This window comes from Osmerus eperlanus, chromosome 1 (assembly GCF_963692335.1).
Source record: "Osmerus eperlanus chromosome 1, fOsmEpe2.1, whole genome shotgun sequence".
Lineage (NCBI taxonomy): Eukaryota > Metazoa > Chordata > Actinopteri > Osmeriformes > Osmeridae > Osmerus > Osmerus eperlanus.
The window spans coordinates 26,803,464-26,827,793 of NC_085018.1; the positions used below are offsets into that span (position 1 = coordinate 26,803,464).

General features: G+C 52.1%; 1 protein-coding gene across 1 annotated transcript; it reads left to right on the top strand.

Annotated features, from left to right (window-relative positions):
* The first annotated feature begins 32 nt into the window (after positions 1 to 32).
* Positions 33 to 23,656, top strand: rad54l2 (RAD54 like 2). The gene is made up of 22 exons (XM_062473887.1): positions 33 to 212; positions 2,834 to 3,023; positions 5,902 to 6,310; positions 6,536 to 6,693; positions 6,807 to 6,965; positions 9,017 to 9,246; positions 9,533 to 9,715; positions 10,049 to 10,182; positions 10,491 to 10,687; positions 10,958 to 11,300; positions 11,730 to 11,907; positions 12,464 to 12,676; positions 12,859 to 12,977; positions 13,827 to 13,945; positions 14,275 to 14,374; positions 14,616 to 14,821; positions 15,031 to 15,206; positions 19,842 to 20,038; positions 20,799 to 20,968; positions 21,076 to 21,165; positions 21,311 to 21,403; positions 21,588 to 23,656. Exons 2-22 carry the CDS (start codon positions 2,885 to 2,887, stop codon positions 22,607 to 22,609), a joined length of 4,635 nt encoding a protein of 1,544 aa, XP_062329871.1. The 5' UTR covers positions 33 to 212; positions 2,834 to 2,884; the 3' UTR covers positions 22,610 to 23,656.
* The last annotated feature ends 674 nt before the right edge of the window (positions 23,657 to 24,330 follow it).

Here is a 24,330-nt window from a genome sequence, read left to right on the forward strand (position 1 = left end):
TAAGTACCCGTTTGTAACCGTTTTCGCCGTTGTGCAGACGGTGGAGTGCCTGCCCGGAACCTTTCATTTACGCTATTTTTCCTTGCGCGTGGGGGACGTTTGTAATTGTTACCATTGAAGAAACTGAAGGGAAATGGAATAATAACACAGTTTGTTTAAAATACATTTCTCGTTAGCACATTGCGACTGGACTTAAAAAGGGAATGCTACAGGTAGGCATAGATTTCATTGATTTCACGAGTTAATCTTGGCACTTTTATGTAGCAAGCAGAAAAATGTGACTAGCCGACCGCTTCCCTGGACAATAGACGCTACTGAATAACGCTACAGTAGCTAGCAAGAGACCGTGTAAAATAATGCTAGCCAACTATTTGGGTAACGCTTGCCTAGCTAATTCAGTTTAGTTGGTTGAAAGCTGAATGTGTTTCTAGATAGCATAGGAGCGATTTAGTTGGATCTGTGTTCAACCATTTAGTTAGAAAAGTCGGCCAGTGGACACGTTAATTGTGAAATCGTAAATCAACATGCAACGTTAGATAACCATCACTAGCTAGGTAGCCTAGCTGGTAGCTGGCTAGCAGTGTGGTGTGGCCGTGGTAAATAATGGCGTTAGCTAGCCTGGCAACATAAACATGTCCAGGTATCATGTAGCAAGAGTAGCTATTAGAGCCCAAAGCACAACTTAAACTTGCTCAGAAATATTTTGCGTTGTTATCGACTAGCTTGTTGCTTGGGTAAAAGGAATGGCTTTCGAATTGGCAAGCCAGCAAACGGTTATGTAATTGTTAGCTATTAGCAAAAGCTAGGGCATTAGTGTATTGTGCGTTGTTAATCAAGTAGAAGTCATGACTACATCATCTAGCATTTTTATGTCCACATGTGCTAGCTTCAAATTCTAGTTATCTTTTAATTTGCCATTAAAAGGAGCTGCTATCCATCTGGAAGCTTGGAGAGCGTGCGTGTGTTTATATGAATTGGTAGACGAGAGTGGGAATCTGCACAGTGTCGTGGACATACTGTTAATGTTTCATAAACGAATGCTGAAGGACCTAAATATTTGATACTGGACATGCATGTATTATTGAAAACCTTTGTATCTTCGTTGAATTTGACGGTTTCCTATTAGCACGGGCAAATCAGGAATTTATTTTAAAATGATAGTTCTAACAGTATTTTCATCCACTACACCAATGTAAAAAAAATCTCAATCAAAAAAGTAATCTCCCATCTAAATGTAGAACCACACACGGGTCCTCATTTTTGTTATAAGAACAATGCATGGAATGAAAATTAGCTTGGAATTGGCTCCCAGTTCTCTGCCAGCAGCATTGCTGTGTGTGCGTGTGCGTGCGTGTGTGTGCTTGCGTGTGTGACTCTTGCTTTGTGTGTGGGTAGCCCAGAGCGCAACGCTAAGGGAGGTTGTGACTTGGACAACCTGTCACAGCAGTGTGTAACAGTGTGAAGGGACAGACTGTAGAGCAGGAAGCTGTGTCTGTAGAGCAGGAAGTTGCAGACTGATGGGTTAAACTACAATGTATCAGCTACTAGGCCCAGTGGCACTTGGATGTTACGTAACTGAGCACTTATGTAATTGGCAGTCTCACTCTCTTGTTTTGACTTGCACATACATACATACATACATACATACATACATACATACATACATACATACATACATACATACATATCTACCAGAGGTATAATGGAGCTGCTTCTCTGGTCAGACACATTTTTTAATTAAGATCCAAATAAGCTCTCTGACATTTGACTTTCTTTTTTTAATGTTCTTGACTATTTTTCTGTTTCCTTAGAGCTGTTTGTTAGTTAGGTTGTTATTAATGGAAGAAGGGGGAGGAGGAGATGGTTCTGTTACGAACATGGTCTTGTGAATAAGGCTGAAGATGTGTCTAATGGTGTTGTGGTGTTTCAGGTACCCTGGTGAGGATGTGTCTAATGGTGTTGTGGTGTTTCAGGTACCCTGGTGAGGATGTGTCTAATGGTGTTGTGGTGTTTCAGGTACCCTGGTGAGGATGTGTCTAATGGTGTTGTGCTGTTTCAGGTACCCTGGTGAGGATGTGTCTAATGGTGTTGTGCTGTTTCAGGTACCCTGGTGAGGATGTGTCTAATGGTGTTGTGCTGTTTCAGGTACCCTGGTGAGGATGTGTCTAATGGTGTTGTGGTGTTTCAGGTACCCTGGTGAGGATGTGTCTAATGGTGTTGTGCTGTTTCAGGTACCCTGGTGAGGATGTGTCTAATGGTGTTGTGCTGTTTCAGGTACCCTGGTGAGGATGTGTCTAATGGTGTTGTGCTGTTTCAGGTACCCTGGTGAGGATGTGTCTAATGGTGTTGTGGTGTTTCAGGTACCCTGGTGAGGATGTGTCTAATGGTGTTGTGCTGTTTCAGGTACCCTGGTGAGGATGTGTCTAATGGTGTTGTGCTGTTTCAGGTACCCTGGTGAGGATGTGTCTAATGGTGTTGTGCTGTTTCAGGTACCCTGGTGAGGATGTGTCTAATGGTGTTGTGCTGTTTCAGGTACCCTGGTGAGGATGTGTCTAATGGTGTTGTGGTGTTTCAGGTACCCTGGTGAGGATGTGTCTAATGGTGTTGTGCTGTTTCAGGTACCCTGGTGAGGATGTGTCTAATGGTGTTGTGGTGTTTCAGGTACCCTGGTGAGGATGTGTCTAATGGTGTTGTGCTGTTTCAGGTACCCTGGTGAGGATGTGTCTAATGGTGTTGTGCTGTTTCAGGTACCCTGGTGAGGATGTGTCTAATGGTGTTGTGCTGTTTCAGGTACCCTGGTGAGGATGTGTCTAATGGTGTTGTGCTGTTTCAGGTACCCTGGTGAGGATGTGTAGGTAGTGCTCTGGGAGCCCTGTGAGACGCCATGTCAGAAGAGGCGATCTCAGGAAGTGACCTGGAACCCAGTGTCAACAGCGAGGAAGAGGATGTGGAAGACGAAGAGGAGGAGATGGAGGAAGATGATGATGATGACAATGATGGAGACGATGAAGACGACGTTGCTGGTGAGTAGCTGGAGGGAGGAGCCGTGATGTCTGCCTGTGGCTGCTGGGTTTGGCCGATGCCTTGTCTCTGCCTAGAGCACCGATGAACCTGCTGCCTAGCTATGAACCTGCTGCCTAGCTATGAACCTGCTGCTGGGGTGAAAGGCCTTGTCTGCAGCTCTGTCTCCAGCCAGACTCTTGAAGCATTGAAGGAGATGAATGAGGGTTAGGAACACCCCCACACACACTCACAGGAATACACAAGTCTGACACAAACACACTAACTCTCTCTCAAAGAGCTAATAACCAACACACTTTTGCCTTGGGTGAAACAGGCACAGACCTTGAAAGTCCTTCAAAAGCTTGTGATGGAGATAAAGCAGTGAGCTAGAAAATGGGTAAGCTTAGTGTAAACCTTAGTTAAAACACACAAAATAACGGTCCTCGAATTGGCTAAAAGCTTTGCTAGAATTGTTTAAGGAGGTTTGTAATTAGTAACATAAGTGTAGAGAAACAGATTTTATCTTTCCAAAAATAAGCCTCTCAACAAACATTGTTTTACTGCCGAAGTTTGAGTTTCAGCTCAGATCACGTCCTGTAGGAAGTAAATGGGTCCTTAATTATAGGGATGCAACGATTCTAGATTTTGGTGGTATTATTATAGTCACGGTTTCACGATTCTTATGCATTAATTTATTTCACAACACTAGGAATGTATAAAATCACATCAACATTCTCAAATTAGAGGTTTTATTGTACATTTCTTTGATGGCTTTGGCTTTTAACAGGTGCTGCCTTTCCAAACAGAAATCATAGTAACCAAATAATACAGTACCAAATAAATAAAACAATGATGAAACTACTTTTCTAGGTGCACTTCTCAGGAGTAAATCCTAGTGCGTAACTGAGATGTGTAGCCTAAAATTATAACACAACTACTTATAGTACAGTGCAATAATAGTTTATTTGTGCCTGCACTAAAACGTAAAGTTGTGTGTTAAAAACTACACACAATAATAATAATATGAATTACAATAAACCAAAATATAAACGACCGTCCGAACAAGAGAATGCTCCTGAAAAAACAGGCATTTTCAGTTCTAATTCACTATAATCACGCATCACTTCCGCATATTGCGTAAGCTAGGTACACAACTTCCGGTATGTAGCAGTTACGCAAGTTCTCTCACACAAAATGCAGTTTCTTACAAGGAGTTTAGTTGATCTCAAAATGACAATTAACGATGTACATAGGATTCTATGTTGCTGCCCTTCAAACAAGAGGGAAAAGGGGTTTAAATTGTACGTTTCGAGCTACATCAACAATTACGAAGGTAAGGTGTATCTAACTCACACAGTAAAAGTAGCTAGCTATCACTAGTAGATAACAGATTTGAGCAGCAACATTACATTTCTAACTTCACTGGAAGTACTAGACCGAGCCTATTATTTCTCGAAAATACCTATCACTGTCGTTAGTAAATACATTTGTAAACTAGAGAGGGTACAATTTCTGGGGAAATTGTAAGGTGTGCTTGAATAAAGGAAAGCTCAGAGTAGCGGAAAGGCTTGGTGACTGGCGCGGAGAAATGCGCGTCTAGTGTGAACAGCTTTTGCTCAGTCGTAGCCGATCGTGGCGTTGCCCGGCGCGTCCAGGCGCTTCGCAGCCAGTGTGTCCCAGGCGTAACACTTCCTGTTCCGACAAAACACAAACACTGCCACTTCCTGTTCAAACAAAACACAAACACTGCCACTTCCTGTTCAAACAAAACACTAACACTTCCTGTTTCGACAACACAAACACTGCCACTTCCTGTTCCAATACAACACAAACACTTCCTGTTACAACACAACACAAACACTAACACTTCCTGTTCCGACACAACACAAACACTAACGCTTCCTGTTCCGACACAACACACACTAACACTTCCTGTATCGACACAACACAAACACTAACACGTCCTGTTCCGACACAACTCAAACACTAACACTTCCTGTTCCGACACGACACACACACTGCCTCACACACACACAGCCGAAACATGAAGTGGCAGTTTTTGTGTTGTGTTGGAACAGGAACTAGAGAGGGTACAATTTCTGGGGAAATTGTAGGGTGTGCTTGCTTGCGTTGGTTGCAGAGGGGTCTGTTTTTTAATGACATTTTTACAACTGATATTTCTGTATACTTTATATAAAAAATGCATAGCCTACTTATTATTTATAAAGATTACATAGATTTAAAAGCATTTTTTTTTTTGTGCCCTTGCCTAAGGCAAAGCACACCCATTTAGGCTACACTACGCGCAGCCATTAGCTGTTACACCTTTTGAAAACAGCTAAAACTAATATTAGCATGTACATCTGGATGTTGAGTCATTGGCAATTGAGAAATAAAACCTCAAACGATGCATTCTATACTTTAATGATAGATGATCCGCTCAAGCGCAACAGGAGAAAACGTCTTGAGTTTGCGCAGGCGCACTGAAGGGGAAACAGGGGAACTGAATTCTCCAGAACTGTTTGCAAACTCCAGCAATGTTTGTACAATTTTGTTCAGTGTACAACCGTTGTTCATAGAAAAATTATGTACCATAATGTCCCTTTTGTGTGAGGTGAGAACAGAAACACTCGGTGTAGCTGAGCCTTTATGTTTACAAAACTGAGAAATTTTAAAAAGAGGATAAGAAAATTGGTTAATCCCTGCATCTTTACTTAATTATGAATCACTATTTTGTGTTCATTACTGTGTTTCTCCCTCCATCCCTCTCTCCTCCCTCACCCCCTCTTTCCTCCTGTCCTTTTTATCCCTCCTTCCCTCTCCTCCCTCACCCCCTCTTTCGTCCTGTCCTTTCTCTCACTCCTCCTCCCCCTCTCCTCCGTCTTCCCTCCCTCACAGAGCGGCCTCACAGTGGCCAGACCAGTGCTGCAGAGTCGGAGGCTGATGCCTCCAGGGGAGGCCTGGACTCCCCCTCAGCCACCTCACCCTCCGGAGAGCCCTCCTCATCTGAGCCTCCATCAAGGCCCTCCTCCACCACCCACACCCCCTCCCCCTCCCAACCCTCCTCCAGACCCCACACCCCCTCTCACTCCCAGCCCTCCTCCAGACCCCACACCCCCTCCCACTCCCAGCCCACCTCCAGACCCCACACCCCCTCTCACCTCCTGCCCCTGGCCTGCCCAGACAAGCCCCGACCGGGAAAGCCTAAGAAACAGAGGTCCTCCAAGTCTTCAAAGTCTTCAAAGTCGTCCAAATCATCTAAACCCTCCAAGCTCTCCAAACCGGCACACATGAGGAAGAATATCAGGTAACACTCGTTAAAAACCTTCTGTGGTGGGTTGACTGTAGTCCCATTCTAGTAATAATAGATCTGCTTAGACCCATCCTAGTGATAATAGATCTGTTCGTGGAGTTGCTTCAGGACAGGGTCCAGATAAAACATCCACCCTCTGTTCACTCACACACACACACATGCGCACACACACACACACACCCCTACACACCCAGACTGACGTCCTGCTTTGACCCACAGGAAGCTGCTGAAAGAGCACCAGCTGGAGGCAGTGACCCAGACAGCCCAGCAGGAGGAGATGGAGAGACGCCGCCGTCTGGAGCAACAGAGGAAGGACTTCCCTGCCCTGCCTCCTCCACCCCCACCTGTACCTGTACCTGTACTGGAGCCACAGCCAGGTGAGCCTCCACACCTCCCTCCATCCAGTTCATCACGTTTGGATTGACGTGTTTTGGGAATGCACCCGATTAACATCTGTCAGTATCAACTCCCTCCCCTGTCTCACCTCAAGAAGAGACAGCCTGCAAGTCAGAGGATGTGTCCCAGGTGGTGTCTGGATTCCTGTCCAGAGAGGAAGTCATTTGTCTGGACAGCAGCAACAGCAGCTCTGGGGAGGAGGAGGAGGAGGAGGAGGAGGATACCAAGCCCCCAGCCCCGTTCATCGGAGGCGGTAAGTTGAAGGAGAGGACGGTTACAGGTGTCCACACCTGCAGACTGCAGAGAGAGGAGTTACACCTGCAGGCTGCAGAGAGAGGAATTCAGCCTTATTTGGTCCAGTGAACCAGAATGTCCTTTATACCCCAAATGTTGGTCAGCTGTAGTCTGTCGCTCTCTGAGGAAGGCTTGCGTCAGACTTGTCCTCCAGAGCTGTTGATAAACTCTCTGCAAAGATCTGCTCACTTCACACCCTGCATGTTTGGGTTATATTACAAAGCAGCTTCACTTATGCACAATTTTACCATTCGATCACTTTGTAATCTAACCCAAACATGCAGGGTTAGGGACTTGGGCTATTAATCATAAGGTTGCCGGTTCGATTCCTGGCCGTGCAATTTGACGTTGTGTCCTTGGGCAAGTCACGTCACCCTACTTGCCTCGGGGGAATGTCCCTGTAATTACTGTAAGTCGCTCTGGATAAGAGCATCTGCTAAATGACAAATGTTTATTGTTGGAATTGAGGTGAGGTTCTGCTGTTCTCCTCTCCCTCCTCCTCTCTTCTCCTTCCTCTCTTCTCCCTCCTCCTCTCCTCTCCCTCCTCCTCTCCTCTCCTCTCCCTCCTCCTCTCCTTCCTCTCTTCTCTTCTCCCTCCTCCTCTCTTCTCCCTCCTCCTGTCTTCTCCCTCCTCCTCTCCCTCCTCTCCTCTCCCTCCTCCTCCTCTCCCTCCTCCTCCTCTCCTCTCCCTCCTCCTCTCCTCTCTCTCCTCCTCTCCCTCCTCCTCTCTTCTCCTTCTTCTCTTCTCCCTCCTCCTCTCCTCTCCTCTCCCTCCTCCTCTCTTCTCCCTCCTCCTTTCCTCTCCCTCCTCCTCTCCTCTCCCTCCTCCTCTCTTCTCCTTCCTCTCTTCTCTTCTCCCTCCTCCTCTCTTCTCCCTCCTCCTCTCTTCTCCCTCCTCCTCTCTTCTCCCTCCTCCTCTCCTCTCCCTCCTCTCTTCTCCTTCCTCTCTTCTCTTCTCCCTCCTCCTCTCTTCTCCCTCCTCCTCTCCTCTCCCTCCTCCTCTCCTCTCCCTCCTCCTATCCTCTCCCTCCTCCTCTCTTCTCCCTCCTCCTCTCCTCTCCCTCCTCCTCTCTTCTCCCTCCTCCTCTCTTCTCCCTCCTCCTCTCCTCTCCCTCCTCCTCTCTTCTCCTTCCTCTCTTCTCTTCTCCCTCCTCCTCTCCCTCCTCCTCTCTTCTCCCTCCTCCTCTCCTCTCCCTCCTCCTCTCTTCTCCCTCCTCCTCTCCCTCCTCCTCTCCTCTCCCTCCTCCTCTCCTCTCCCTCCTCCTCTCTTCTCCTTCCTCTCTTCTCTTCTCCCTCCTCCTCTCCTCTCCCTCCTCCTCTCCTCTCCCTCCTCCTCTCCTCTCCCTCCTCCTCTCTTCTCCTTCCTCTCTTCTCTTCTCCCTCCTCCTCTCCACTCCCTCCTCCTCTCCCTCCTCCTCTCCTCTCCCTCCTCCTCTCTTCTCCCCCCTCCTCTCCTCTCCCTCCTCCTCTCTTCTCCCTCCTCCTCTCTACTCCCTCCTCCTCTCTTCTCCATCCTCCTCTCTTCTCCCTCCTCCTCTCTTCTCCATCCTCCTCTCCCTCCTCTCTTCTCCCTCCTCCTCTCCTCTCCCTCCTCTCTTCTCCCTCCTCCTCTCTTCTCCCTCCTCCTCTCTTCTCCCTCCTCCTTTCCTCTCCCTCCTCTCTTCTCCCTCCTCTCTTCTCCCTCCTCCTTTCCTCTCCATCCTCCTCTCTTCTCCCTCCTCCTCTCTTCTCCCTCCTCCTCTCTTCTCCCTCCTCCTCTCTTCTCCCTCCTCCTTTCCTCTCCATCCTCCTCTCTTCTCCCTCCTCCTCTCTTCTCCCTCCTCCTTTCCTCTCCCTCCTCTCTTCTCCCTCCTCCTTTCCTCTCCATCCTCCTCTCTTCTCCCTCCTCCTCTCTTCTCCCTCCTCCTCTCTTCTCCCTCCTCCTCTCTTCTCCCTCCTCCTCTCCTCTCCCTCCTCCTCCTTTCCTCTCCATCCTCCTCTCTTCTCCCTCCTCCTCTCTTCTCCCTCCAGACGTGATCGAGCTGAGCTCTGGAGACGAGGATGCGCTGCAGATCAGCAGTGAGTCTGGGGAGGAGGATGTGGAGGGGGCGGGGGGCATGGAGAGCAGTGGTGCCCACATCAACGACACCCACAACCTCCCTGACGCCCAGGGCCGAGTCCTGGTCAACATCAACCACCCCGCCGAGGAGGAAGACCTGTTCCTGGCTCCCCAGCTGGCACGGGCCGTCAAACCCCATCAGGTTGGACTCTTACACACCTACACACTCACCATACACACTCACCATACACACCTACACACTCACCATACAATCACACACACACAGAAAAGCACACCATGATACACAAATGTTTTGTGTATCATGGTGAGAATTCGCATTCCCATTAAAAATCCAGTTATTCCTAACCTGCTCCTCCACGCGTTACATTCATCCATCTATGTCCCTCACCTCCACTCCTCCTCCCTTCCCTTCCTCCTCTCCTCCTCACCTCCCCTTTTCTCCTCCTCCCTCCTCTCCTCCCCCCCAGGTGGGAGGGATACGCTTCCTGTATGATAACTTGGTGGAGTCTCTGGAGCGCTACAGCAGCAGCTCTGGGTTTGGCTGCATCCTGGCCCACAGCATGGGGCTGGGTAAGACCCTGCAGGTCATCTCCTTCACAGACATCCTGCTGAGGCACACCCAGGCTCACACCGTGCTGGCCATCGTCCCCGTGAGTACAGGAGCTCTGTGTGTGTGCGTGTGTGCGTGTGCGTGTGTGTGTATGTGAAGAGACGGAGATGTGAAAGAGTATAGGCCAGTTCACACAGACCCAACAATGTCCAATAAACACCAAACATTCTACTGTTGGGTTTAGGATGTTTAGAAAGATCAGAACTGTGCCCCAACAAACACCAGAAGGCACATCACACCAAACCAACACAGACAGCTGTTGGTGTTTGTTGGGGCAAGGTGAACTGGTCTTGTGTGTGTGTGTGTGTGTGTGTGTGTGTATAGTGTATTTGGAGGTGTACCACACAGTAACAGTTGTGTGTGTGTGTCTCAGGTGAACACGCTGCAGAACTGGCTGGCTGAGTTTAACCTTTGGCTCCCTGCCCGTGAAGCACTGCCCCCCGACAGGGACCCAGCCTCCGTCACACCGCGCTCCTTCAAGGTCCACATCCTCAACGACGAACACAAGTACGCACCTTTCCCGGCCTCTTCTGTGTCCTCCCTCCTGTCTCCTTATGTTGTTGTGGGGGTTTTTTTTATTACCTTTTTGACAAAACATTTTTTTCAACCTTTCTAAACGTTTTTTTCAAAACATATTTATTTATTCATTATTATTTCTGTTTCTTTCTGCCTTGCTCCACGGTAACTCTGTAGACTAGCTTGCATTTGGTGTGCGTGATAACCAGCGCATTGACAATAAATAATAATTGATCATGCCACCAAATATAGATTAAAACAGCAGGCTGATGTGTGTGTGTGTGTGTGTGTGTCTCCAGAACCACGGTGTCCCGTGCCAGGGTGGTGGAGGACTGGTCCAGGGATGGAGGGGTGCTGCTGATGGGCTATGAGATGTACCGCCTGCTCTCCCTGAAGAAGAGCTTTGTGGGAGGCAAGAAGAGGAAGTCCAAGAAGCCCACTGGACCAATCATCATCGACCTGGACGAGGAGGACAGGCAACAGGAGCTCATGAAGGGTGAGGGGGGGGGTGTAGGGCTGGTTCTCTGGAGGCACCTGCAGACTATTGGACATGCAGTATACAGTATTGACTGTACTGTGGAAAAATTACTTGCATGAATATTGTCTTGAAATATATGTATATATTTTTTATTCATTTAAGTAATACAAAATTGGAAACCCTTTTATAGAGACCTGGAACAACAGGAAAAGAGGTTGATTGTTTGAATTTCATCATGTCAGTCGTTCATCATGTCTCAGTCCGGTCTCTCTCTGCCCTCCTCTCCAGGGATCGAGAAGGCCATCGCGCGTCCTGGCCCAGATGTGGTGATCTGCGACGAGGGCCACCGCATCAAGAACTACCACGCCAGCACCTCCCAGGCCCTGAAGAACATCCGCTCCCGGCGCCGTGTGGTCCTGACCGGCTACCCGCTGCAGAACAACCTGATTGAGTACTGGTGCATGGTGGACTTCGTCAGGCCCGACTTCCTGGGCACACGGCAGGAGTTCAGCAACATGTTCGAGAGGCCTATTCTGAACGGCCAGTGCATGGACAGCACGCCGCAGGACATGCGCCTGATGCGATACCGCAGCCACGTACTGCACAGCCTGCTGGAGGGGTTCGTCCAGAGGTGAGGGGGTTAGGGGGTGAGGAGGAGGAGTTGATGGGGGGAGGGGGAGGGGGTGAGGGCCAGTCTGTTCCTTCTCAACCTGGTTGTCTTGTTTAAATCTCGCCCTTTGAAATCCTGACAGAGAACCATAACATTTTAGTTCCAGCTTCTAAGTGTGTTGATGAGGAGTGTGTCCTGTGTGGTTCCTGTTGATGAGGAGTGTGTCCTGTGGGGTTCCTGCTGATGAGGAGTGTGTCCTGTGGGGTTCCTGCTGATGAGGAGTGTGTCCTGTGTGGTTCCTGCTGATGAGGAGTGTGTCCTGTGTGGTTCCTGCTGATGAGTGTGTCCTGTGTGGTTCCTGCTGATGAGTGTGTCCTGTGTGGTTCCTGCTGAGGAGTGTGTCCTGTGTGGTTCCTGCTGATGAGTGTGTGTCCTGTGTGGTTCCTGCAGGCGTGGTCATGACGTGCTGAGGGACCAGCTGCCCTCCAAGGACGAGCATGTGATCCTGGTCAGGCTTTCCCCCCTGCAGAGGGCGCTCTACACAGAGTTCATGAACCGCTTCAGAGAGGCAGGAAACTCTGGCTGGCTGGGCCTCAACCCTCTCAAAGCCTTCTGCGTCTGCTGCAAGGTGAGCAGGGGCCGGCCTGTCGGACGCCAACACCAGGGGAGGCCCAACAGTCTTGGTGTCTTTGCTGTGCGGTACAGTCACAGTGTTCCTCTGGGATTCAGGGAGGATTTAAAGGGAGGATTCAGAGTAGGAAATGCTAAAGTTCAATCACAAAGTGGTTTATCACCCAATGATGAACAAACAAAAAACTGCACGATTATTAAACACAGGGCTTAAATTATTTATCTCAATATTGACCAATCCCGATTATGATTTTTGCCATAATTGAGCAGCCCTACTAGCAAGTACATGTCTGCAATTATCTACTTAGATAGTACACCTCCAAAATAAATTATGCACACAAGGCCAGTTTACATAGCCCAAACAAATACCAACAAACATCAACAGCCAACAGGTGTGATACGCTGGTAGGGGTTGTGTGAGATAAGTTATCTTTCCAAGCATCTTAAACCTAGCAGCCAACAGCACAATGTTTGGTGTTTATTGGACGTCGTCGGGGTAAGCTGGCCTTCAGTTGGTGACCGGAGTCTTGTCTCTCTCCCATCCGTCCCTCCAGATCTGGAACCATCCGGACGTTCTGTATGAAACCCTGCAGAAGGAGAACCTGGCTAATGAGCAGGACCTGGACCTGGACGACCTCAGCTCCTCCACGGCCCGCAGTGCCTCCAGGGCCAAGGCTGGCGACGCCGCCGCCCGCATCAACGCCACCACTCTGCCAGCACTCAACCCCATCCAGGAGAGGGCCAACCAGACCATCACCTACGAATGGGTACGCCTTGCTATGTACACCCAACACCAGTAACCAACACATCTGAAGTAGGGGTCTGTCAAACTTGGTTGTATTTAGTGGGTGTCCCACACATTGAGTAAAAGTATGTCACTGATGGAATACATAGAAAGATAGAGATTGTTCCTGAACTCAGAAGCCCTCCTCTGTGTCTGTCTCCTCAGGCGAAGGACATCATGACGAACTACCAGATGGGCGTCCTGGAGAACTCTGCCAAGATGCTGCTGCTCTTTCACCTCATCGAGGAGAGCGTCCGCGCTGGAGACAAGATCCTGGTGTTCAGGTGAGAAGCCTTCTGCTTGGTCTCTATGGAGACAAGATCCTGGTGTTCAGGTGAGAAGCCTTCTGCTTGGTCTCTATGGAGACCAGGTCTGGTATTCAGGTGAGGAGCCTTCTGCTTGGTCTCTATGGAGACAAGATCCTGGTGTTCAGGTGAGAAGCCTTCTGCTTGGTCTCTATGGAGACCAGGTCTGGTATTCAGGTGAGAAGCCTTCTGCTTGGTCTCTATGGAGACAAGATCCTGGTTTTCAGGTGAGGAGCCTTCTGCTTGGTCTCTATGGAGACAAGAGCCTGGTTTTCAGGTGAGAAGCTTTCTGCTTGGTCTCTATGGAGACCAGGTCTGGTATTCAGGTGAGAAGCCTTCTGCTTGGTCTCTATGGAGACCAGGTCTGGTATTCAGGTGAGAAGCCTTCTGCTTGGTCTCTATGGAGACAAGATCCTGGTTTTCAGGTGAGAAGCCTTCTGCTTGGTCTCTATGGAGACAAGATCCTGGTATTCAGGTGAGAAGCCTTCTGCTTGGTCTCTATGGAGACCAGGTCTGGTATTCAGGTGAGAAGCCTTCTGCTTGGTCTCTATGGAGACAAGATCCTGGTGTTCAGGTGAGAAGCCTTCTGCTTGGTCTCTATGGAGACCAGGTCTGGTCAGATCTGGGAACAGATGGGGAGAATGAGAGGGAGGGGGGTTTGATATTGAAGAGATGTGCAATACTCCAACTTAACTGTACTGAAGTAAATCACCTTGCAGAGATGGAAACCTTTTCCATCTCTAGTCTGTGACACCAAAGGTTTTTTCAGTTTCCTAACGTCTTTGTGTACGTGTGTGTGTTGACCCCGTGTGTGTGTTGACCCTGCAGCCAGAGTCTGTCTACCCTGACAGTCATAGAGGACTTCCTGTCCAAACGGCCGTTGCCTCACTGTGGTGCCGCCAACTACAACTACAGCCAGACGTGGGTCCGCAACCTGAACTACTACAGTAAGAACCATCCCGTTACCATGGTCACGGGTGTGGCCATGGCAACCAGTCTCGTGTTCATGACGATATCCTTGTAACCAAGTTGAAACTCACTTGTCAGTATTAACACCGCCCACCCGCTTCAGTGTAGAGCTAGCTTTTTGGTGGTGCAGCTGTTTGAAGCAGTGTTTGTTAAAGTGGTGGTCACGTTTGTGAGTCAGAGGACCCGAGTTTGAACCCTGGGGGGACCTACGGGGCAGATCAGGAGGAAGCCTCACTAGCGAGCAGCATGACTGCTGCGGTTCCCCCGCTCCTGCACAGGGGTGTCAGAGTCTGTTGTGACCCCACAGGGCTGGACGGGAGCACATCAGCGTCGGAGAGAGAGAGGCTGATCAACCACTTCAACGACCCTGACAACAGCTCGGCCTGGGTCTTCCTGTTGTCCACCAGGTACCACCCTCCTCTCAGTCCAGCTGGACTCTCTGTTAGGAAGCAACATGGAAGCCAGGAGCAGTAGTCTGCTTGGACACATACAGACACAAATGCTGTATTTATGCTCCTTTCCATACCAAAATGTATCTTGTTTAACTAAGTTAGGGTTAGAATTTGTGTTAGGGGTTAGTGGTTAGAGATTACAATGTGGAATGATCGGGCCCCACTAGGATAGACAACCAAATGTGTTTGTGTGCAGGGCGGGCTGTCTGGGGGTGAACCTGATCGGGGCGAACCGTGTGGTGGTGTTCGACGCCTCCTGGAACCCGTGCCACGACGCCCAGGCCGTGTGCCGTGTCTACCGCTACGGCCAGAAGAAACCCTGCCACATCTACCGGCTGGTGTGTGACTTCACCCTGGAGAAGAAGATCTACGACCGGCAGGTCTCCAAACAGGGCATGTCTGGTGAGAGACGGCAGATCTGGGGATGGGTGGGATGCCTGTACTACAGTCCTGTCCGGTAGTGTGTGGCTGTGTGTTGCTGTGTGTTGCTGTATGGTTGTGTGTTGCTGTATGGTTGTGTGTTGCTGTATGGTTGTGTGTGTATCCCTATGGCTGTGTGTGTGGCTGTAGCAAACTCTCTAACTAACCTGTGTGTGTGTGTGTGTGTTCAGACCGGGTGGTGGATGACCTGAACCCCGTGCTGAACTTCACCCGTAAGGAGGTGGAGTCTCTGCTGCACTTTGTGGAGGAGGAGCCGGACCCAGCCGGCGCCAGCCTGGAGCCACCTGCTGGCACGGAGGCTGTCCTGCAGCAAGCCTGCCTGCTGTACCCACACCTCATCACCAAGGTACACACACACACTGCCCTTGTTACACCTGCTCGCCTGTCGATGAGTACACTAGATCCACTGGAAGAGACTGTGTGGTGCTGGGAATAGCATTCACTTCCTTACATATACAGTGCTAGCTGTGTTATGCTAGCTATTTAGTTTTGACTGGCAACATACTGACGTTGCTTGTCCACAAATGCTCTAATAAAAGCATTGAAATAGGGTTTGCTTCTCTTGCTAGCTGCTTGCGCTGCCAGGTGTCTCACACTGCCTCGCCTGTCACGTGACTGCCAGGTGTCTCACACTGCCTCGCCTGTCACATGACTGCCAGGTCTCTCACACTGCCTCGCCTGTCACGTGACTGCCAGGTCTCTCACACTGCCTCGCCTGTCACGTGACTGCCAGGTGTCTCACACTGCCTCGCCTGTCACGTGACTGCCAGGTGTCTCACACTGCCTCGCCTGTCACGTGACTGCCAGGTCTCTCACACTGCCTCGCCTGTCACGTGACTGCCAGGTGTCTCACACTGCCTCGCCTGTCACGTGACTGCCAGGTGTCTCACACTGCCTCGCCTGTCACGTGACTGCCAGGTGTCTCACACTGCCTCGCCTGTCACGTGACTGCCAGGTGTCTCACACTGCCTCGCCTGTCACGTGACTGCCAGGTGTCTCACACTGCCTCGTCTGTCACGTGACTGCCAGGTGTCTCACACTGCCTCGCCTGTCACGTGACTGCCAGGTGTCTCACACTGCCTCGCCTGTCACGTGACTGCCAGGTGTCTCACACTGCCTCGCCTGTCACGTGACTGCCAGGTGTCTCACACTGTCTCGCCTGTCACGTGACTGCCAGGTCTCTCACACTGCCTCGCCTGTCACGTGACTGCCAGGTGTCTCACACTGCCTCGCCTGTCACATGACTGCCAGGTCTCTCACACTGCCTCGCCTGTCACGTGACTGCCAGGTGTCTCACACTGCCTCGCCTGTCACGTGACTGCCAGGTGTCTCACACTGCCTCGTCTGTCACGTGACTGCCAGGTGTCTCACACTGCCTCGCCTGTCACGTGACTGCCAGGTCTCTCACACTGCCTCGCCTGTCACGTGACTGCCAGGTGTCTCACACTGCCTCGCCTGTCACGTGACTGCCAGGTCTCTCACACTGCCTCGCCTGTCACGTGACTGCCAGGTGTCTCACACTGCCTCGCCTGTCACGTGACTGCCAGGTGTCTCACACTGCCTCGCCTGTCACGTGACTGCCAGGTGTCTCACACTGCCTCGCCTGTCACATGACTGCCAGGTGTCTCACACTGCCTCGCCTGTCACATGACTGCCAGGTGTCTCACACTGCCTCGCCTGTCACGTGACTGCCAGGTGTCTCACACTGCCTCGCCTGTCACGTGACTGCCAGGTGTCTCACACTGCCTCGCCTGTCACGTGACTGCCAGGTGTCTCACACTGCCTCGCCTGTCACATGACTGCCAGGTGTCTCACACTGCCTCGCCTGTCACGTGACTGCCAGGTCTCTCACACTGCCTCGCCTGTCACGTGACTGCCAGGTGTCTCACACTGCCTCGCCTGTCACGTGACTGCCAGGTGTCTCACACTGCCTCGCCTGTCACGTGACTGCCAGGTGTCTCACACTGCCTCGCCTGTCACGTGACTGCCAGGTGTCTCACACTGCCTCGCCTGTCACGTGACTGCCAGGTGTCTCACACTGCCTCGCCTGTCACGTGACTGCCAGGTCTCTCACACTGCCTCGCCTGTCACGTGACTGCCAGGTGTCTCACACTGCCTCGCCTGTCACGTGACTGCCAGGTGTCTCACACTGCCTCGCCTGTCACGTGACTGCCAGGTGTCTCACACTGCCTCGCCTGTCACATGACTGCCAGGTGTCTCACACTGTCTCGCCTGTCACGTGACTGCCAGGTCTCTCACACTGCCTCGGGGGGCCTGTCACGTGACTGCCAGGTGTCTCACACTGCCTCGCCTGTCACGTGACTGCCAGGTGTCTCACACTGCCTCGCCTGTCACGTGACTGCCAGGTGTCTCACACTGCCTCGCCTGTCACGTGACTGCCAGGTGTCTCACACTGCCTCGTCTGTCACGTGACTGCCAGGTCTCTCACACTGCCTCGCCTGTCACGTGACTGCCAGGTGTCTCACACTGCCTCGCCTGTCACATGACTGCCAGGTCTCTCACACTGCCTCGCCTGTCACGTGACTGCCAGGTGTCTCACACTGCCTCGTCTGTCACGTGACTGCCAGGTCTCTCACACTGCCTCGCCTGTCACGTGACTGCCAGGTGTCTCACACTGCCTCGTCTGTCACGTGACTGCCAGGTGTCTCACACTGCCTCGCCTGTCACGTGACTGCCAGGTGTCTCACACTGCCTCGCCTGTCACGTGACTGCCAGGTGTCTCACACTGCCTCGCCTGTCACGTGACTGCCAGGTCTCTCACACTGCCTCGCCTGTCACATGACTGCCAGGTGTCTCACACTGCCTCGCCTGTCACATGACTGCCAGGTCTCTCACACTGCCTCGCCTGTCACGTGACTGCCAGGTCTCTCACACTGCCTCGCCTGTCACGTGACTGCCAGGTGTCTCACACTGCCTCGCCTGTCACATGACTGCCAGGTCTCTCACACTGCCTCGCCTGTCACGTGACTGCCAGGTGTCTCACACTGCCTCGCCTGTCACGTGACTGCCAGGTCTCTCACACTGCCTCGCCTGTCACGTGACTGCCAGGTGTCTCACACTGTCTCGCCTGTCACGTGACTGCCAGGTCTCTCACACTGCCTCGCCTGTCACGTGACTGCCAGGTGTCTCACACTGCCTCGTCTGTCACGTGACTGCCAGGTGTCTCACACTGCCTCGCCTGTCACGTGACTGCCAGGTGTCTCACACTGCCTCGCCTGTCACGTGACTGCCAGGTGTCTCACACTGCCTCGCCTGTCACGTGACTGCCAGGTGTCTCACACTGCCTCGCCTGTCACGTGACTGCCAGGTCTCTCACACTGCCTCGTCTGTCACGTGACTGCCAGGTGTCTCACACTGCCTCGCCTGTCACGTGACTGCCAGGTCTCTCACACTGCCTCGCCTGTCACGTGACTGCCAGGTGTCTCACACTGCCTCGCCTGTCACGTGACTGCCAGGTCTCTCACACTGCCTCGCCTGTCACGTGACTGCCAGGTGTCTCACACTGCCTCGCCTGTCACGTGACTGCCAGGTGTCTCACACTGCCTCGCCTGTCACGTGACTGCCAGGTGTCTCACACTGCCTCGTCTGTCACGTGACTGCCAGGTGTCTCACACTGCCTCGCCTGTCACGTGACTGCCAGGTGTCTCACACTGCCTCGTCTGTCACGTGACTGCCAGGTCTCTCACACTGCCTCGCCTGTCACGTGACTGCCAGGTGTCTCACACTGCCTCGCCTGTCACATGACTGCCAGGTCTCTCACACTGCCTCGCCTGTCACGTGACTGCCAGGTCTCTCACACTGCCTCGTCTGTCACATGACTGCCAGGTCTCTCACACTGCCTCGCCTGTCACGTGACTGCCAGGTGTCTCACACTGCCTCGTCTGTCACGTGACTGCCAGGTCTCTCACACTGCCTCGCCTGTCACGTGACTGCCAGGTCTCTCACACTGCCTCGCCTGTCACATGACTGCCAGGTCTCTCACACTGCCTCGCCTGTCACGTGACTGCCAGGTGTCTCACACTGCCTCGCCTGTCACGTGACTGCCAGGTGTCTCACACTGCCTCGCCTGTCACATGACTGCCAGGTGTCTCACACTGCCTCGTCTGTCACGTGACTGCCAGGTGTCTCACACTGCCTCGCCTGTCACGTGACTGCCAGGTGTCTCACACTGTCTCGTCTGTCACGTGACTGCCAGGTCTCTCACACTGCCTCGCCTGTCACGTGACTGCCAGGTGTCTCACACTGCCTCGTCTGTCACGTGACTGCCAGGTCTCTCACACTGCCTCGCCTGTCACGTGACTGCCAGGTGTCTCACACTGCCTCGCCTGTCACATGACTGCCAGGTGTCTCACACTGTCTCGTCTGTCACGTGACTGCCAGGTCTCTCACACTGCCTCGCCTGTCACGTGACTGCCAGGTGTCTCACACTGCCTCGCCTGTCACGTGACTGCCAGGTGTCTCACACTGCCTCGCCTGTCACGTGACTGCCAGGTGTCTCACACTGCCTCGCCTGTCACGTGACTGCCAGGTGTCTCACACTGCCTCGCCTGTCACGTGACTGCCAGGTGTCTCACACTGCCTCGCCTGTCACGTGACTGCCAGGTGTCTCACACTGCCTCGCCTGTCACGTGACTGCCAGGTGTCTCACACTGCCTCGCCTGTCACGTGACTGCCAGGTGTCTCACACTGCCTCGCCTGTCACGTGACTGCCAGGTGTCTCACACTGCCTCGCCTGTCACGTGACTGCCAGGTCTCTCACACTGCCTCGCCTGTCACGTGACTGCCAGGTCTCTCACACTGCCTCGCCTGTCACGTGACTTCCATTGAAAATGAATGGGAGGCAAGATTTGGGTTTTCCGCCCTCCCTGAAAAAGATCCTTGGGGAAACACTGTATAATAATGATCCTCTTACACTGTATAATAGTCAGTGTAATTCCTCTCCCCTCTGTTCCTCCTACAGCCACCGTTCCACCACGAGTCCCTGCTGGTGGACAGGAAGGAGATGAAGCTCACCAAAGCAGAGAAGAGAGCAGCCAAGAAGAGCTACGAGGATGAGAAGAGGGCGTCGGTGCCCTACTCCCGGCCCTCGTACGCCCACTACTACCCCACCAGCGATCAGCCCCTCACCAACATCCCCGCCTTCAGCCAGCGCAACTGGTCTGTCCTCCCAGCAGCTCACATGACTGATGTCATGATGTCATGCTCGTGCTTTCTACTGTTTTCTGTCTGTACTCCTAGATTGATCTTTAACCTGAACATTGATAAACGGCTGATGGGCCAGAATGAAGATATGAAGCAGTGTTTCCCATACATTATGTATTTGTGGCGGCCCGCCATGATTCAAAATTGGTTCACAAATGTATTATATATATATATATATTTTTTTTTACTGTTTAACATTGTAGAGTTGCGCTTTGTGTCCCCTTCTTGCCCCGGTCTCTGTGTCTTTCTGTCTCTCTCTCTCTGTGTCTCTCTCTGTCTCTTTGTCTCTCTGCGCTCAAATTAATGAAAAATAACATTCTTGTGCGCTCGCATTACTTGTTGAAGTCTTTATCTACACTCGCATCTAACCGATACTAGGACATAGGTTTGGGCTGAGCCCAACATTTTTACAACCTCTGGCTCCGCCCCAGCCAACTGACAAAAATATAATCACATTCTGTGGGAAATACTGTGCAGTTATCCTATTTTCTCAAAAGCCCTGATTGTGAAGATAAGAACACGTCTGTGTGCTGTAGTTGGCTCTGTACTGGAGGTTGTCAGTGTATGACCAAGCGAGTGGACCAAAAGGTCCATCACATGTAGCCTGGTACCTGAGAAGTTGGCAGTAAATACTCCTCAACTCTGACCTCCTAAATACTGTTAGAACTGCACGCTTCTGATCCCTGATGTTGTGCTGTCCTGCCCGTGTGCCCAGGCGTCCGACAGGGCGGGGAGACAACAAGCCGGTGGCCAGTGTGCGTCCGGTCCAAGCCACGCCCGTCCCCATGATGCCCCGGCAGGTGCACGCTGGCTCCAGCTCCACCTTCCCCGTCAACTACCTGCAGAAGGCTGGCGTCTACGTGCAGAGGATCGTCACCACCACTGGTACACACACACACACACTCTCTGATACACACTTCATGTAACGGCAAAGCTGTGCCGTGCAGTTGGATGTTGTTGACGTAGGTGTGACCTGTGTTTGAACCCTCCAGATATAGTGATCCCAGGAGCCAACAGCACCAGCGATGTCCAGGCTCGCATCGGAGCGGGGGAGAGCATCCACGTGATCAAGGGCTCCAAAGGTCAGGAGAACATCAGTCACCACAGCACACAGGCATGGATGTGACCCGGGGCCTGTCCTCTAACCCTCACTCAGCTGTGTGGTGTGAGTGTCCTGGGCTAGCTAGGGTAACCCTAACCCTGGCTAACCCTCCACCCTTCTTGCAGGTACGTACATCAGGACCAGTGACGGGAGGATCTTCGCCATCCGCTCAGGGAAGATCAGCCGGCCTGCGGATGGAGGATCAGCCTCTTCCAGAGGTACTGTTCATATCAACAGCACACCCACCAACTATATAAGGTATCCTGGCAGGCTAGAAGGTGTATACGGTATGCTAGAACATGTTGTAACTTTATCTAGAAAGTTTAATGGGAAGTGTCCAGGGGCAGCCTGAAGGAAGTAAAGGCGTTGGTGTCGTGTAGTTCCAACCTGTTCCTTCCTCAGATTCCCAGGGTTCCCTGCTCCACTCCAACGGCTGCTCCTCCCCCGCTGAGCAGAGCCCCAACAGCGGGCAGCGGCCGTCCCCTCCGGACAGTCCTGAGATCCTAAGAGAGCTGGGCTGCTACCCCGTGCCCCCCGCCGACAGCAGCGCCACGGGAACCCACATCCCCTCTAATCCGGACCCTGCTCCCGCCAACGCAGCCACCGGAGACACGGGAGCCAACTCACGCCACGGCCAGATGCTGGACCTCAGACAGGGCCTGGATATCCTCATCCCCCCTCTGGACGTGCACGGCAGCAAACGCAAAGTGGCACCCATGGGCGAGAGAGGCGGCAAACGAGGCAAGCGTGGCTCTGCAGTGTCCCGGTACCCCGGCATGTCTCTGTCTGGGGGACTCAGCTACCCTCAGGCAGGGGGCCTGAACCCGGGCTCCCTGATGGGGGCCCTGGGGCACATGAGCCACCCGCTGCTCATGGGTGTTGGGGGTGCTGGGGCCGGCGGGGGGGATGCTGCAGGTGGGAGCAGCAGTGGCTCCTCCTACCTCCAGAACCCGGGACAAGCACTGTGTGACCTGCAGGCCATGTTCCCCACCGCAGAAACCAACTTCCTGGGCCCAGCCACAGGCAATGGACACCTGCCCTCATCCTCCTCCTCAGCTTTCTCCTCCACCACAACCACCATGGCTTCTTTACCCCCGGCCTCCTCCTCCTCCTCCCTCCCTCCCTACCTCCTCAACCCCAGCATGGCCGGTCTCCTGTCCGGCTTTCCCCTCACCTACAGCCAGTCCCTGCTGTCCCAGCCCCGGATGTACCCAGGCTCCATGCACCTCCCCGGGGCTGGGATGCTGTCGTCAGCCACCCCCAGCTCCACAGTGTCCTCCTACCAGGCCCACTACCCCGGCTCTCCCTCCAGCCTGCTGGGGGCAGCGCTGAGCCAGCCGGACTCCTACCCCCATGATCTCGCTGCCGCCGAGAACGGAGGTAGCAGCTCGGACGATGATGTCATAGAGGTGACGGGGCAGTAAAGGGGTGGGGACTGTGACGCGTGTGACTGATGGGGGCCACCCTCTGATGGGGGCCACCCTCTAGGACAGTCCCTTTGTTTGGTTCGGCCCCTTAAGGGAGGCCCCCTAAACACACACACACATTCTTTAAACACACACAGGCTCTCCCATGCCCTGAGTGGACACAGGACAGCAAAGCAGTACCGTGAAGCGCTTACCCAAACTACAAAATATCAAATCCTTATGCTGAATATCCAGAGTGAAGTACCTGTACACAGAGAAGACCCAGTGACCGTGATGGTCTTGGGCTTCACCAAACATGGCCTCTCCTACTTGATTGGCCTTGCATCTAAACCGATGGACATAGAGGAACTGTTGGATTATTGTCAGTTTGGAATTGTGGCACAACAATATCAACAACGTGGAGCTTTTCCTTTGAGAGCTTCTTCTTGAGTGGTTGTTAGCTATTTGACATTGTAGCATCCCCCTGTTGGAGAAGGATGACCTTAAATGTGACATGGATGTTTTTGAACAAATACAACTAATATTGTATTATAGTTTTCTTTAATTTTTTCTGTGTAAATGGTGGTTATAATCATTCATTGTTTATATTGAGAATTGGGTTGGGTGTTCAGGGGAAAGGTTCCTAGTCAGTTGATGCGCTATTCTGATCAAGTTAAAGTTGATAAACCATACCCTCTGCTGGGCTATGGAGGTTAGAAATGTTACTTTTTTGTTTTCAGAGACCTTAAAACTCAATGAATGTACTTTCCTGTCAGCCTTTGATAACAGGGTCTGGAACAAGGGTTCGGACACATTGTCGTTCGTTTGTATAGCCTTAAAGTGACACGGGAAAGGGTCTTGAGTGCATTTATATCAGAAGGCTCAGCCCTCATTTTGTTAGCAGATTTCCTGAGCATACAGACAGCGCCAGGCCTGAGGCCCAGACCACACTGCAGACAGCGCCAGGCCTGAGGCCCAGACCACACTGCAGACAGCGCCAGGCCTGAGGCCCAGACCACACTGCAGACAGCGCCAGGCCTGAGGCCCAGACCACACTGCAGACAGCGCCAGGCCTGAGGCCCAGACCACACTGCGGATGCTGTCCACCAACACAACAAATGGTCCAGCGCTCTTTCACCTGCTGTTTTCTTGATCAAACATGGTCAGACTTCTTTTTGAAGTTGTGGTGTTCATAGTATAGGTCTCGGTGTATAGCATGGTAGAAGTACGTAGCCACCATTGTCACTGTTGTCAAAAGGAGACCAGATTCTATTTGAACCACGAAGGACTGTGCTAACAGGGAGAGCAATGGCCTTACCCAAATGACAAGCCCCAGTCGCTTCCCCCTGACAGCACTGCAGTGTAAAGTAGCTTCTCTGTACAGTCCATGTAGTTTCACAGAGCTACGTTTGTCTCTCTTGCTGTTCCCTGTGGTCCCCAACCCTGTTTTCCCATCTGTGGTGTCACCTGGTGATGCCATCAGATGATTTTTTTTCCCCCCCATTCAAAAGTTCTGAGCAAAAATAACGTGTTAACTATTAGTTCCAGATATGGCGACATCCGGTGTGCTTTTTTATTTCTGGTGATGACATCATGGTCAGTCTCTCCTGAACTTCACATGCTTTAGTTTTACTGTTGTCCTGTCAGAAACACCTGCTCAGGCTACAGTTGTTTTCTATCAAGCTCATTTCCTAAACCGTTCTACGCTTTTTGCTTGATTTTGATGGAAAATGTGGTGA